The sequence below is a fragment of the Cetorhinus maximus genome, chromosome 11 (assembly GCF_964194155.1).
Source record: "Cetorhinus maximus chromosome 11, sCetMax3.hap1.1, whole genome shotgun sequence".
NCBI lineage: Eukaryota > Metazoa > Chordata > Chondrichthyes > Lamniformes > Cetorhinidae > Cetorhinus > Cetorhinus maximus.
The window spans coordinates 23,788,339-23,803,356 of NC_135889.1; the positions used below are offsets into that span (position 1 = coordinate 23,788,339).

The 15,018-nt window shown below is 41.9% G+C and overlaps 1 protein-coding gene across 9 annotated transcripts in view; it reads left to right on the plus strand.

The window, feature by feature from the left end:
* pcnt (pericentrin) overlaps positions 1-15,018 on the plus strand; it is a 344,329-nt gene that overhangs the window by 150,300 nt on the left and 179,011 nt on the right. For all 9 annotated transcript variants that reach the window (XM_078551646.1, XM_078551643.1, XM_078551644.1 and 6 more), the window contains 3 exons: positions 607-837; positions 4,916-5,074; positions 7,420-7,566. In XM_078551646.1, the coding sequence (XP_078407772.1) occupies positions 607-837; positions 4,916-5,074; positions 7,420-7,566 (537 nt within the window). The remainder of the gene's footprint in view (positions 1-606; positions 838-4,915; positions 5,075-7,419; positions 7,567-15,018) is intronic.

Sequence of the window (15,018 nt, forward strand, 5' to 3'; positions counted from 1 at the left end):
CCTGCATCCCGACAACTTGTATTTGTATCATATAAAAACAGAAAATGCAGGAAATACTCAGCAGTTCTGACAACATCTGTGTAGAAAGGAACAGAGTTAATGTTTCAAGTCTGTGACTTTTCCAAGTGGAGGAATTAAAATTGGGAATGCTCAAGAGGCCAGAATTAGCTCAGCCGCACATATCTGAGAGTGGTGGTACTGGGGGAGATTGAGATATGGCGGATGAGACTGTGAGGGATCCGAAAGCAAGGATAATAATTTTAAAATTAAAGGTGTTGTATGACTAGCTTTTTGTCTATAAACATATAAATTCCTCATGCTGAAGTACCGATCCAACTCTTTTAAAATTATTTGTGGAATCAGCTTCCACCAACTTCTCAGGTAGTGTTCTAGATCCCAACAACTGAGTGAATTGTTTTTTTCTTCACAATTATAATGGAAACTGCCAATGTAATTTTGTACTGCAGCCTGTCCTCCTTTTATTTCCCAAGCTGTCATAAAATTGGAGATCTAACCATAATTTAAAGATAAAGGCTGAAAGCATGCTTTAAAGTAGGGACTGAATCAACTTTTGGCATTTGCTCACTTATCCTGTCTGTTTTGCAGGTAGATTTGGAGGCAGCTCTCGGCAACCAGAACGCTATACTGGAACAGGAGCATCAGAGGCGCCTTGATGTGATTCAAGATGAGGTCCTTCGCCTTGAAGATCAGCATCAGCAGTCCCTCAAGGAGCTTCAGATGTTGCAGTCTATGGAGGCGGAGAAACAGAAGGAGGAGTACGCACGGAAGCTTAGCGAAGAACTGGAGAAGATTCAAATGCCCAATCAAAAAGAGCAGGTTTGCGCTTATTTGAGTTCAGGAGGAGCTGAGCTTCTAGTATCCACCATTTCTGATCAAAGGTCATTTAGTTCTTCTGCTCCCATTAATGTGAAGAGGACAGCCCAGCCCATGATATTCCCGGTTCAGCTACATACTAAAATTGGGAGGTGAAATTAGTGAGCTATTTGTGACTGAAAAATGTCCATGTTCGAAACTGAATCTGCATTTGAAATTCCGAACTATTCCTGGCTAGTTGGTGAAAGATGGAACTGGAACTAATCTTTACAACCTTTTTATATTTACTTAGAGTTACACATTGCAACCACAGTTTTAGTCTGTCGTTTTTTTATATGGACTCGCGTGAATCCCCAATTAATGCCCAATGCCTGCATACAATAAAAATAAAATAATACACGATCAATTTTCACTCAATTTTAATGTCAGCAGTGGGCCTCTTATTATCAGGAGTTTGAAAGCTATTTAGTTATATAACACTGTTGCCCCAGACCTCATAATTTAAACCCCTATGTGTGTAGATATGTATGTAGACACTGGATACTGTGAACTTGTGTACCTAGGCTCAAATGAGAGGCAATTATAAATCATGATTTATTTCACATAACTCACTGCTTGTAAAATAAAAGATAACCTAAGTATGCCATACTTACCCAATTAGTGAGCTAAATAAACTTTTCTGATCAATATTATCCCTGAACCTAGTTGGCATTCCAACCAGGGAGAAACTTCACACTGGCTCTCTTTTTTACCAAATTACAGCAGACAGTTCTGTAGATCTTTTAGCCTGTGTGGGAAAAGTGTCTTAAAACTGGTTGGAAAGTTGATAGCTCCCAAGGCAGCCCTGTGTGGGTGAAGATTTTTTTTAAAATTGGAATTTGGAAAGACTATGTTGTATAGGATCCGGAAATCTTGGCTAAATCTGAGCTATTATAAAGAATAAACTGAACTAACTTGACTTATTTAATGGACTGGCTGTTCAAAGCTGATGACTTGCCATGAATACTTTAGATTTCCTTCTGTGCAGTCTTTCATCAGAACTAGGTAAAGTTAGAAATGTAATAGATTTACAGATGCACAGAAAGGGGGTTGGGAGGAAAAGGAGAACAGGGATGGCTGTGCCCCTAGCCAAGCTGTTGTATAGCTACAACATTGGCAATCTAATTGACCAATTACCACCCCATCAGCCTACTCTTAATCAACAGTAAAGTGGCGGAAGGCATTGTTGACATTGATATCAAGTGACACTTCATCAGCAATAGCTTGCTCAGTATGGGTTCTGCTAGGATTCATTACAACCCTGGCCCAAACATGGACAAAAGAGCTGAATTCCAAAGATGAGGTGAGAGTGGCTGTCTTGCTATCAAGGCACCTTTTGACTGAGTGCAGAATCAAGGAGCCTTGGCAAATTTAAAGACAAGGGGGTTTTAAGGAAAACTCTCCATTGGCACAACTCATACCTAGTACAAAGGAAGATGGTTGTGGTTGTTGCAGACTAATCGTTTCAGCCCCAGGACATTGACGTAGGAGTGCCTCAGGGTCTTAGGCCCAAACATCTTCAGCTGATTCATCAGTGACCTTCCCTCCATGATAGTTAGAAATGGGAATGTCCACTTTGCACAGTGCTCAGTTCCATTTGCAGTTTCTCCAATAATGAGCTGCTCTGTGCCTGCTACCAGGAACATCTGTGTCACAGACTGTGATCTCTTACGGCCCATGATCAGTATGTTTTGTATGTAAAGAGGTGTGTCTTTTTGTATCCTTGGAGTGTGTATCCCAGTTAAATAATTCAGCAGCAAGCTTTTGTGAATTTAAAAACAAAGAATGTTATTTACTCTCTCTCACTTACTCCGAGTTACTGCAACATGTCGCACTTGTTCTGTCACACGCATCCATCCACACAAATACTAGATACAGGTTAAGGTTGTGCAAATTTCCAGATTACAGTTAACTCAATCTCAGGTTTATGATCTTCAGTGTCCCACACGGCAGGCATGGTTTCTCGAATAGATTTGATGCTTTAAAGTTGGTGAGGGTCTTGTAAAGCGAAGGGTTCAGAGTGGGTTGTGAGGGTTCTTGTAATAGAGAAGATCTAGGAGGTTGGTTCTCAGGTGAACTTTGAAAATTAGAACAGGTTGAGTACATTGGTTGCTTGATGTCCTGCAGCTGTTTTCCAAGTCTGGTTCACAGATTGGCTGAATTGATGGTTCTGATGGCTTTGGTGCATCTGATCTGCAAACTGCTCCTAGCTGATCTAACCAGACCAGACAAAGGAAGCATGTCTGTCTCATCCTGTGGCTTTCACAAGTCTTTTTTATTAATTTGTGGGACGTGGGCATTGCTGGCTAGGCCAGCATTTATCGTCCATCCCTAAATTCCCTTGAGAAGGTGGTGGTGGTGAGCTGCCTTCTTGAACCACTGCAGTCCATGTGGTGCAGGTACAAGCACCGTGCTGATAGGGAGGTGGATTTTGACGCAGCAACAGTGAAGGAACGGTGATATATTTCCACGTCAGGATGGTGGTGTGACATGGAGAGGAACTTCCAAGTGGTACTGTTCCCATGCACCTGCTCTTGTCCTTCTAGATGGTAGTGGTAACGGGTTTGGAAGTTGCTGTCTAAGGAAGCTTGGTGAGTTCCTGTAGTGCATCTTGTAGATGGTACGCACAACTGTCACTGTGCATCAGTGGTGGAGGGAGTGAATTTTGTGGATGAGGTGCCAATCAAGTGGGCTAATTTGTCCTGGATGGTTTCAAACTTCTTGAGTATTGTTGGAGCTGCACTGTCTTTTCTAAATAAGTTGTGGTGTTTATGTTGATTTCACAACATGTCTTGTGGTTTTGTGGAGACATTTACCCTGGGGGTTTGAGACAGTGTCTTTGTTTCAGAATGACCTATTCAAATCAGATAATACCCTTTTGGTTGGTTTCAGGAAAGGGCGTCGATTAACATTAGTCTGTAATGTTCTTTTGTTTGCTCTTGAGTCAGGGAGTGGATCTAACTCTCAAATGAAGTCAGGTGACCTTGGGCGGCTAATTTTTCCAGCCTTTTGGAGCCCAGTTTTTAAAATATAAAATTAGCTCGATGTTCAGAATATGACGTGCAATGACATACCGATACTGGGCATGGCATCTTGAAAACATTTAGGCTTGGACTGAGACTAGCTATTCTGCAGCAAGTGACTCAACTGAGTACCCAAAGCCTTTCCAGCATCTGCAAAGAGCAAATCAAGAGTGTGTTGGAATATGTCTGGATGAGTGCCAGTCCAAGACTCAAGAAGCTTAACACCATCCTGGGTAAAGTAGTCCATTTCATTGGTTAAGGTTGTGGATGAGGTCCTGTTCACTCACTCCACAACTGCATAATTTGTCTGAAGCGTGTCCAATCTACAAGATGCACTGCGCCAACTTGCCGAGGCATCTTACCAAGCCTGCAACTTCTACTACCTAGAAGGACAAGGGCAGCAGATGCATGGGAGGACCACCACCTGCAAGTTTCCCTCCAAGCTGCACATCATCCTAACTTGGAAATATATCACCACTCCTTCATTGTTGCTGGGTCAAAAACCTGGAACTCCCTACCTAACAACACTGTTGAGACACAAGGACTGCAGTGATTCAAGGTGATGACATCACCACCTCGGGAACTATTGGGGTTAGATAATAAATAATGGCCTGGACACCAGTGCCCACACCCCATGAATTAATTTTTAAAAGAATTATTATACTAACTTACCCCTCTAGGCATGGTTGACAAGTGACATTTGTTCCAAACTGATCTATGTGAAAAATATCATCCTGAGTACATGTTTTGATTGGGCCTAATTCCTTATTCCTGAATTCTGTTTCGGATGGCCAAAAACCAAATGTTATTTACCTCAGTAGCAATATCTACCTATAAATGACCTCAAATTCTCCATTATTTAATTAGTTAGCACTCCGAAAACATAATCAACCCATTATGATCTCTCTTGATGTTCTTGTCAATCGTCTCTGCAATATATTATGGTTCTGAGATTTAATTTTACTGCCTCTTGAGTTCAGCAATCTTATACACTCCTTCCTCATGACTTTGACTGCTAGGTTCATACAGCTAATTCAGAAATTGAAAATGTGCGACAGATGCTGCAGTCTCAGTATGAAATAGAGAAATCACAACAACAACGGCAATTCCAGGAGGAGTTTGAGCTTCTCAGGAAACAGTCTGAGCTCTTTCTTGCTCAAGAAATTAAACAGCTCAAGGTAATGTATGCAAAGAATTAGAGGTATTGTGATTAAAGAGGAGGTTGTGGGCGAGAAAGGTAATCTTTTCAGATTGGATTGTTTTCGTGTTGAGTTTTTAATTACATTTTATTTCCCCATAACTTGTCTTTTTCCATAATATGCAGCCTACATTTGAGAATGCACAACTGTAAGCCTGTAGGGTAGCCTGTTTAGTTTTATAACTGAATTATATTTGACTGGCCGCTGTTTCAACTTCTGTAAGGAGATTTAAATGGAAGGATATTACTTACTCCAGTAGAAAATGTATTGCCAGGATTAGAATGCTTGTGCTTAAAAATCAAAAGGGATATTGTACGTATGAATTTTTTTTGGATGTGGCTGGCACTGCTATGGTACTATTTATTGCCCATATCATCTAACTCAGGGCACTGAGAAATCAGTGTGAGCCTGGAGACAATTATCAGCCATACTGGGTAGCAGCTACAGGCATCTTTTCTAACTAGTTGGGTTCTTAAAACAACCTGGCAGCTTTTTTATAAAACAATAAATTAAAGCAGAAAATGCTGGAAATACTGTCCACACATGCTGGCTGACCGGAGCATTTTCTGGTTTTATTTCAGATTTCCAACATCCACACAGTATTTCGTTTTTGTTGTAGTTGTGCTAATAGCACTGGTAACTTTTGCTGGTACCAGCCCATGTAAAATATTTGATAGAGGGATAGATAAGTTTGTCAATATTAAGGAACTTAGTATAAAGGGGATGCTATTCACGTACAGCAGGACAAAAAGAGAAAAGCTAAATGGAGGCGTTTGTGATTTATGAATTGAAAAAGTAAAGTTAATGGGAAGATTTTCAGAATGATGCAATGATGTGCCCGAACAATCATGTTTGCCATATATTTAAGCATTATATACAAGGGGAATGTTATCAAAGTTTATTAATGGTTCCAAATTAGAAGACGTGGCAAACTGAGAAAGAATGCAAAAGACTGCAGCAGTGTGGCAGATGCAGAAAAATATGAAGTAGTACATTTTAAGAAGGCCCTGAAATAAGTATTCCATAATAAGTAATTATTTTAGCAGTGTGGAGGAACGGGGAGAACTCGGGTACAGAGATAAATCTTTCAAGGTAACAGTACCAGTGAATAAAATCAAAAAACGGGACACCCTATACTAATAATATCATTCATTCCATGGAGTGGGTGCAGTGAAGATTCACTGGAATGATAGCCGGAATGAGAGGGATTCTAATGAAGATAGGCTTGGTACAGTTTTCTTAAGTTAACTGAAACAAAGGCAATTGTGTGGACATTTTTTAAAAAATTAGATATTTTGAGTGGGTAAGTGGTGAAAGATGATTTTCACTGACACATGAATAAAACTGACATGTATTATGGGAGGAATGAAGGGGATAATTAGAATTAATTTGTGAAGGATATTTTCAGAATACTTTGCCAAAGTGGCAATTGAAATTGTAAGAGTTGGTTGAGTACTTAAAAAAGACAAATATAGAAGGATATGAGGAAATGATAGGGAGGTTGAGTTGGACGAGGTGGTTCTCGCTGAAGAGCTAGAACAGGCATGATGGTCTGAATGGTGGCCTCCTGTGCTATAAATTTTAGGAATGTCGAGGTCTACTTCAGTATTTTTAGTAGCATTGTTGATTGTATCATTTTTTTTCATTCACACACCACTAGGATTTGCCCAAGTTACCAATGGGGTAAGTTATGGAAGTGACTCCCCTTTGCTGTGGTTTGCGTGTTGTTGATTTTATGATGTGACCCAATCCTGTTAAGGTTTTAGTGTTTGGAGATGTAGTTTAAATGTTGCTATAACGTTGCTGAATGATCCTGCTTCCCCTGTCAGATTGTTTAATTCAGACTGAATCCTTGTAGCCTGTGGAGTTTGCAAGAACACAAAGTTACGTTGTATGTCTGGTAGTGATTTTCATTAAAGCTCAATAGACATGTGAAGTCGGGGTGGTGGTGGGGGCGAGGGGGAAGGGAGAGTCATGGGGTGGGGGGGTTTGCCGGGGGGTTGCTTGATGAGTAGTTGTGATTCCTTTTGTAATCTGGGTTTATCCAGGCAGTTTGTAGAAAATTCTTCTTGTACAAAGGCGATGTTGATCCTACCAGGAGACCTTATTCCATATCTATTTCAATATTTTGTGAAACTGGGCGAGTTTCTGAAATAATGAAATGGTTATGAGGCCAATACTTGCAATATTTCATTTTTATTTGTGTGTGCAGCAAAAGCCTTGATTTGACCATTAGTCTACATGTTCTGTTGCATTATTTTGAAGACTTGCCTTCTTATGGTTGTGAAATAATCGTATGTTTCCTTGAATGATGCTTTGTGTAGGATGAGTTTGAAGTTGAGAAGAACAATGCACTGCAGGAACTAAAAGATACTGTTAGCCAGAAGCAAGATAAAACAAAACAACTGCACCAAGAAGAAAAGGAACTATTGTGTGCAAAGCTCCAGCAGCACGCAGAGCTAACCAAACAGGTGAGGTCTTAGAAATTTATTTTGCGCAATATGCTTGAACGTTGGTTCCTTATATCATTCTACTCAAATATCTTGTGAAACATGTCCTGTTAATTGCCTTTATGCTAATTGGATAAATGATCCAGAAGATAGTCTTGGTGTAAAAAGTGAAATAACTTCAAACAGTAGCTTAAGTTGTATTTGGAACGATAGAATTAACATTTCAGGTTGATGACCTTTTGACAGAAAAGGGAGATGTTACAAGATAAACAGATTATGAGAAAGAAAGCCTTGGATTTAATGCAGTGCCTTTCACAACGTCAGGACATCCTAAAGCGCTTTACTGCTAGTTAAGGTTTTTTTGAAGTGTAGTATGTCGGAAGCAGGCAGCCAATTTGACACAACAAGCTCTTAACAAACAATGATATAATGACCAAATAATTTGTCCTTGTGATGTTGGTTGAGAAACACTTATTGGCCTTTTATAAAGCTCTAGTTAGGCCCCAACTAGAGTTTTGCATTCAGTTCTGGTCACCACACTTGAGGAAAAATGTGATGGTCCATGAGAGGGTGCAGAGGAGATTTGCCAGAATGGTTCCAGGGATGGGAGGGGTTTAGTTGCAAGGTTATTTTGGAAAGCTGGGTTTGTTCTCCTTGCAGCAAAAGAGATTGAGGGGAGATTTGATAGAGGTGTACAAGATTATGACAGGCTTAGATAAGGTAGACAGGGAAAAACTCTTCCCATTAGCTGGTGATAGAAGGACTAGGGGACACAGTTTTAAGATTTTGGGCAAGAGATGCAGGGGGCATGTGAGGAAGAGCTTTTTTACTCACAAGTGAAAATGACCTGGAACTTGCTAACCATGAGCGGAACTTGGATGGGCACTTGAAAGAAATAAACTTGCAGGGCTACAGGGATCAAATGGAGGAGTGGAACTGATTGGATTGCTCTGCAGAGAGCTAGCATGGACTCAAGTGGTCTCCTCCTGTGCCATAACTAACTCTGAGGACATCGGAAGATCTCCCCTTCTCTTTGATATAGTGTTGTGAGATCTTTTATGTCGACCTGAGACGACAGGTGAGGCTTCAGTTTAACATCTCCTCTCAAACGTGCCACCTATTGTGTGTCAGCATAGATTATATACTCAAGTATCTGGAGTGGGACTTGAGCTGGCCACAGCTGAAGCAAAAATGAAGGCAGTGAAAGGTGGAGAGTGAAAAAGAATGAAGTGTAATTAGATGGAGGACAGGAGATGATTACATGACAGAAATTGTAATGGTGAGAAATAATGTAAGAAATAGGAGTAGACCTAACAGCACCTCAAGCCTGCTCTGCTGTCCAGTGAGTCGCAGCTGAACTTTTACATCAACTCCACTTCTCTGCCCTATCCCTAGATTCCCATTGTGTCCAAAAATCCATTGACCTCAGTTTTGAATATACTCGAAGACTAATCACCCATAGTCCTTTGGGGTAGAGAATTCCAAAGATTCACAACCCTCTGAATGAAGGAATTTGTCCTCACCCCAGTCCTAAATGGCTGACCCCTTATCCCAAGACTATAATTTCAAGTTAGACTCCGCAGCCAGAGGAAGCGGCTGCTCCGCATCTGCTCTGTCAAGCCCTTTAAGAACTTGATATGTTTCAGTGCGAGAAACTTGCATTCTTCTAAGCACAAGAGGACAGGCCCATTCTATTCAATCTCCTCATAAGAGAAGTCTCTCATTCCAGGAATCAATCTTTTGAACCTGCATTCCCCTCCAAGGCAATTGTATCCTTCCCGAAGGAGACCAAAACTACACATTTCAGAAGTGTGATTTCACACTGTAAGAATGAAGTGGACACACGTAACCAGTTCGGGGAGGCTCAAGACATGGCCTTGACATTGTTGCTTCCTAACGAAAGTAAAATCAGAATCAGAGTATTTTATGAGCTTGATGCCCATCAGTTGGATACTGATGAACGTTTGGATCTTCTATTAAGGTTCATGGATAAAATTTACAAGAAGCATGATTTATTGGATTCCTGTGAGGCATGGTCAGACTTTGATAGATTTAGAAAGACAGAGGGCCATTACATGGAGGAAAATGTCATGGACTTTAATAGTGCTGGGGTGTTACATGTGGTCAGGCTCCCTATTGGATCAGGCCTGTGCTGCCTTAAAAAAAAATTCCTGGGGAAGCGGTCATTTCTGGCAGCCTTGGTGGAACAAATGGAACATTCCATGGTGTCACAAACAATAGAAGATCAACGATTGCTGCATTTCTAGAGTGCCCAGATACTGGACGCAAGCATCAATATAACAAAGAGTTACAGACAGGAAGAATGAGGCTGAAAGCACCTTTAATTGATCTGGATATGACAGCAGAAGACACAATTACAACAGAAATAATAGGCGTGTGAACCCTAGGAATGCCAGGGGAACAGTTACCAGGTGCTTGAGCTGTAACTCAATATATCATTATGTGATGGACTACCCAAAGTGGAAAAACAGGATCTTCAAAGTGACACATGACACAGAGAATTCTGAAGCTGAAGAAGAAGATGATTAATCAGAAGGAATTGTCCTGGTCACAAGGAGCTTTAGTCCGATGATGAGCTCATTCATGGACTCATTCAACTGTGGTGTGTTAGATAGTACTTGCACCTCAAAAGTATGTGGAAGAAATTGGTTAAACCATTGCCTGGATTCAGATAGTAATAGAGATCGAAGAAAGGTCAAGGAGTATGAACATTCTACTCTTTTTAGGTTTGGTGATAACGACACATTGAGGTCACTAAAAAGAGTGGTGATTTCATGCAAAATAGCTGGACTAAGCCATTCTGTCAGTACTGATGTAGTTTGTAGTGCGTTACCCTTGCTTTTGGGTCAACCTTCCATGAAAAAGGCACAAATGAAACTGGACAAGGAGCATAATAAGGCAGTTGTCTTGGAAAGACAGTGGACCTGCTGTTTACTCAATAGGCATTATTGCATCCACCTAACAGTACTTGACATTGCTAATTAGAGTGTTAGAGAGAGGTTAGGAGCAGCAGGTGATAAGAATTAAAGAAATAGAGCAAATTGCCTTCAAGTTACACAGCCAATTTACTCACCCTTCTTGTCAAAGATTAAAAATCCTTCTAAAAGATGCATCTGAAAAATCCTTCTAAAAGATGGTTGGTCAAGAGTATATGAGGTTCATAGAAGAGACTACTACAAAGTGTGAAATCTGTTTTTTTTTAAAAAGTCCAGAGGATGCCACTATATCCTATTGCAAGCCTTCCACTGGCAAGTGACTTTAAAGAGGTGGTTGCCATGGATCCTAAGGCATGGGACATAGACATATTTTCATTCTACACTTTATAGGCATGGCAACCAGATTTGGTCTTTCTACTATTATACACGTCAAGGACAAAAGGGTTATTATAGACAAAGTCATGGAGAAATGGATAGGGACTGGACTTGGGGCACCAGCTAAGCTTCTGACTGATAACGGAGGGGAATTTGCTGATGGTGAGTTTAGGGACATGTGAAAACGTGAACATTATGGTCTTGAATATCTCAGCTGACAGTCCTCACAGCAGTTGACTGAAAAGAATTAGGGGTGATTGATGAAATGCAGCATAAAATCTTAGCAGATCAGCCAGACTGCAAGTAGGAGCTGTTGGACACTTGTGTGATCCATGCAACCACATCTGCTGGAAGTGTCTGCACCTCAGGATACTTTGGCTCGGAGTTGATGGGCTGGAGTCCAAAGTTTGGACAGTGTGATGCATCAGGGAGGACGAACATTACCAGTTTGTTCCAGGAGTCAGTCACACACCTTAGGTTAGGTACTTCAGATTTGATCTGTGGTCAGGGACAGGAGGGCCTGACTGTAAGAGAGACAGTCATGGTGATCCAGAAGATAGTGTAACGACCTGGTTAGGTCCATTAACATTTAAAAAGAAATCCGAATACCTTGTTTTAACCAGTAGAATTACACCACAAGTTTTCATGGTTTTTTTAAACAAAACAATCTTCAATGTATGCAAAAGAATTAAACAAAAGGAGCATTATTAACTTAACAATATGGTTTATAACTATGTATGATATGCACTCAGGTTTACTTCTTACTTCCCCCAAGAATTTTCTTTTAGACACATCAATCTTAAACTTTATTTACTTCTGTGGGGATCACCCATAAGCATGCCACAGTCCACTTGAAAATTCTTTGCTCCAGCTATCCTCAAAGGTAAAATTTTCATTTACCACCTCTTGATTGTGGATGCCTCAGCCCCTTGTTCTGGTTACTTTTTCAATGCTTCGAAGCTAATCCGCTGGTTGCTTTCTTTGGCACAAGACTCTGGAGGACCACTGTAGATTCTTCCACTAGTTTCAAACTAGGCAATCTTCCAGCTTGTGTTCCCTTAAAAAAATTAAAATTGAGGTTATGCCTCACCTGCTTTCCACATAGTGAATGATGACGTTAGGTTTTTACTCTGCTTACAGTACAGGCCTATCTAACTGTCATTTACTTTAGCTATCTTCTCTGTAAGCTGTAAATCACGAAGTCCAAACTGTAACTAACACTCAGTAAACAAACTGGACTGAATACTTCACATCCGTCTTCACCCAAGAGAATGAGGATGAAGGTATGGAACTTGGGGACAGAGACTGTGAGGTTCTGAAGCAAATTGATATAGGGAGTGACAAGGTATTGGAGGTGTTGGCAGGCTAAAAAGTGGACAAATCTCCAGGCCCGGATGATTTGTGTCCCAGACTGCTGAGGGAGGCAAGGGAGGAGACTGCAGGGGCTCTGGCCCAAATTTTTAATTCTTCTCTGGCCACGGGGGAGGTGCCAGAGGACTGGAGAACAGCTAATGTGGTTCCACTATTTAAGAAGGGTTGTGGAGAGAAGCCAGGGAACTACAGGCCAGTGAGTCTCATGTCAGTGGTAGGGAAACTATTGGAGAAAATTCTGAAGGAGAGAACCTACCTCCACTTGGAGAGGTAAGATTTGATCAGGGATAGTCAGCATGGCTTTGCAAGAGGGAGGTCATGCCTAACAAATTTTTGAAGAGGTGACCAGGTGTGTAGATGAGGGTAGTGCAGTTGATGTAGTTTATATGGATTTCAGCAAAGCCTTTGACAAGGTCCCACATGGGAGACTTATAAAGAAGGCAAATGCATATGGGATATAGGGTAATTTGATAAGGTGGATTCAAAATTGGCTTAGCTGTAGGAGACAGAAGGTGATGACAGAAAGCTGCTTTAGTGACTGGAAGCCAGTGTCCAGTGGTGTACCACAGGGATCTGTGCTGGGTCCCCTATTATTTGTCATTTATAGAAACGACATAGATGACTATGTGGGGGGTAGGATTAGTAAATTTGCAAATGACACAGAGATTGGCCAGGTGGTTAACAGTGAGGTTGAGTGTCTTGGGCTACAGGAGGATATAGACAGGATGTTCAAATGGGCAGATAAGTGGCAGATGGAACTTAACCCTGAAAAGTGTGAGGTGATACACTTTGGAAGGAGTAATTTGACAAGGAAGTATTCAATGAATGGCATGACACTAGGAAGTTCTGACGAACAAAGGGCTCTTGGCGCGTGTGTCCATAGATCTCTGAAGGCGAAGGGGCATGTTAGTGAGGTGGTGAAAAAGGCACCCACAGCCACCTCGACTACAGCTCCTCACACCCCGCTTCCTGTAAGGACTCCATCCCATTCTCTCAGTTCCTTCACCTCCGTCGCATCTGTTCTGATGATGCCACTTTCAAAAACAGTTCCTTCTTCCTTAACCGAGGTTTTCCACCCATGGTGGTTGACAGGGCCCTCAACTGTGTCCAGCCCATCTCCTGCGCATCTGCCCTCACACCTTCCTCTCCCTCCCAGAACCATCATAGGGTCCTCACTTATCACCCCACCAGCCTCCGCATTCAAAAGATCATTTTCCGCCAACTCCAGCATGATACCACTACCAAACACGTCTTCACTTCACCCCCCTGGCAGCATTCCGCAGGGATCGTTCCCTCCGGGACACCCTGGTCCACTGCTCCATCACCCCCTACACCTCAACCCCCTCCCACGGCACCTTCCCATGCAACCGCAGAAGGTGCAACACCTGCCCCTTTACTTCCCCTCTCCTCACCGTCCAAGGGCCCAAACACTCCTTTCAAGTGAAGCAGCATTTCACTTGCATTTCCCCTAACTTAGTCTACTGCATTCGTTGCTCCCAATGCGGTCTCCTCTACATTGGAGAGACCAAACGCAAACTGGGCGACCGCTTTGCAGAACACCTGCGGTCTGTCCGCAAGAAAGACCCAAACCTCCCTGTCGCTTGCAATTTTAACACTCCACCCTGCTCTCTTGCCCACATGTCTGTCCTTGGCTTGCTGCATTGTTCCAGTGAAGCCCAACGCAAACTGGAGGAACAGCACCTCATCTTCCGACTAGGCACTTTACAGCCTTCCGGACTGAATATTGAATTCAACAACTTTAGATCTTGAACTCCCTCTTCCATCCCCACCCCCTTTCCGTTTCTTCCCCCTCCCTTTTGTTTTTTCCAATAATTTATATAGATTTTTCTTTTCCCACCTATTTCCATTATTTTTAAATCTGTAATGCCCTGTCAGTCTTTCCACCCCAACCCCACTAGAGCGTACCTTGAGTGTCCTGCCATCCATTCTTAATTAGCACATTCTCTTAGATAATATCACCACCTTTAACACGTCTTTGTTCCTTTGTCTGTGACATCTTTTGATTATCTGCTCCTATCACTGTTTGCTTGTCCCTACAACCGCCCCCCACCTTAAACCAGCTTATATTTCACCCCTCTCCTAACTTTACTTAATTCTGCTGAAGGGTCATGAGGACTCGAAACGTCAACTCTTTTCTTCTCCGCCGATGCTGCCAGACCTGCTGAGTTTTTCCAGGTAATTCTGTTTTTGTTTTGGATTTCCAGCATCCGCAGTAGTTTTTTGTTTCTATCTGTACCTTGCTTGTCTTGCTTTCTATCCTTAATTAGCACATCCCTTAGATAATATCACCACCTTCAACACCTCTTTGTCCTTTTGTCCATGACATCTTTTGGTTATCTCCGCCTATCACTGGCCCTCTATCCAGCTCTACTTGTCCCACCCCCCCCCCCCCTAAACCAACTTATATTTCACCTCCTTTCTATTTTTACTTAGTTCTGTTGAAGAGTCACACAGACTCGAAACATTAACTGTGTTCCTCTCCGCAGATGCTTCCTGACCTGCTGAATTTTTCCAGGTATTTTTATTTTTGTTGTGGTGAAAAAGGCATATGGGACACTTGCCTTTATCAATCGAGGCATAGATTACAAAAGTAGGGGGGTCATGTTGGAGTTGTATAGAACCTTGGTGAGGCCACAGCAGGAGTACTGTGTCGTTCTGGCCACCACATTATAGGATTGTACTGGAAGGGTGCAGAGGAGATTCAGCAGGATGTTGCCTGGGATGAAACATTTAAGTTATGAAGGGAGGT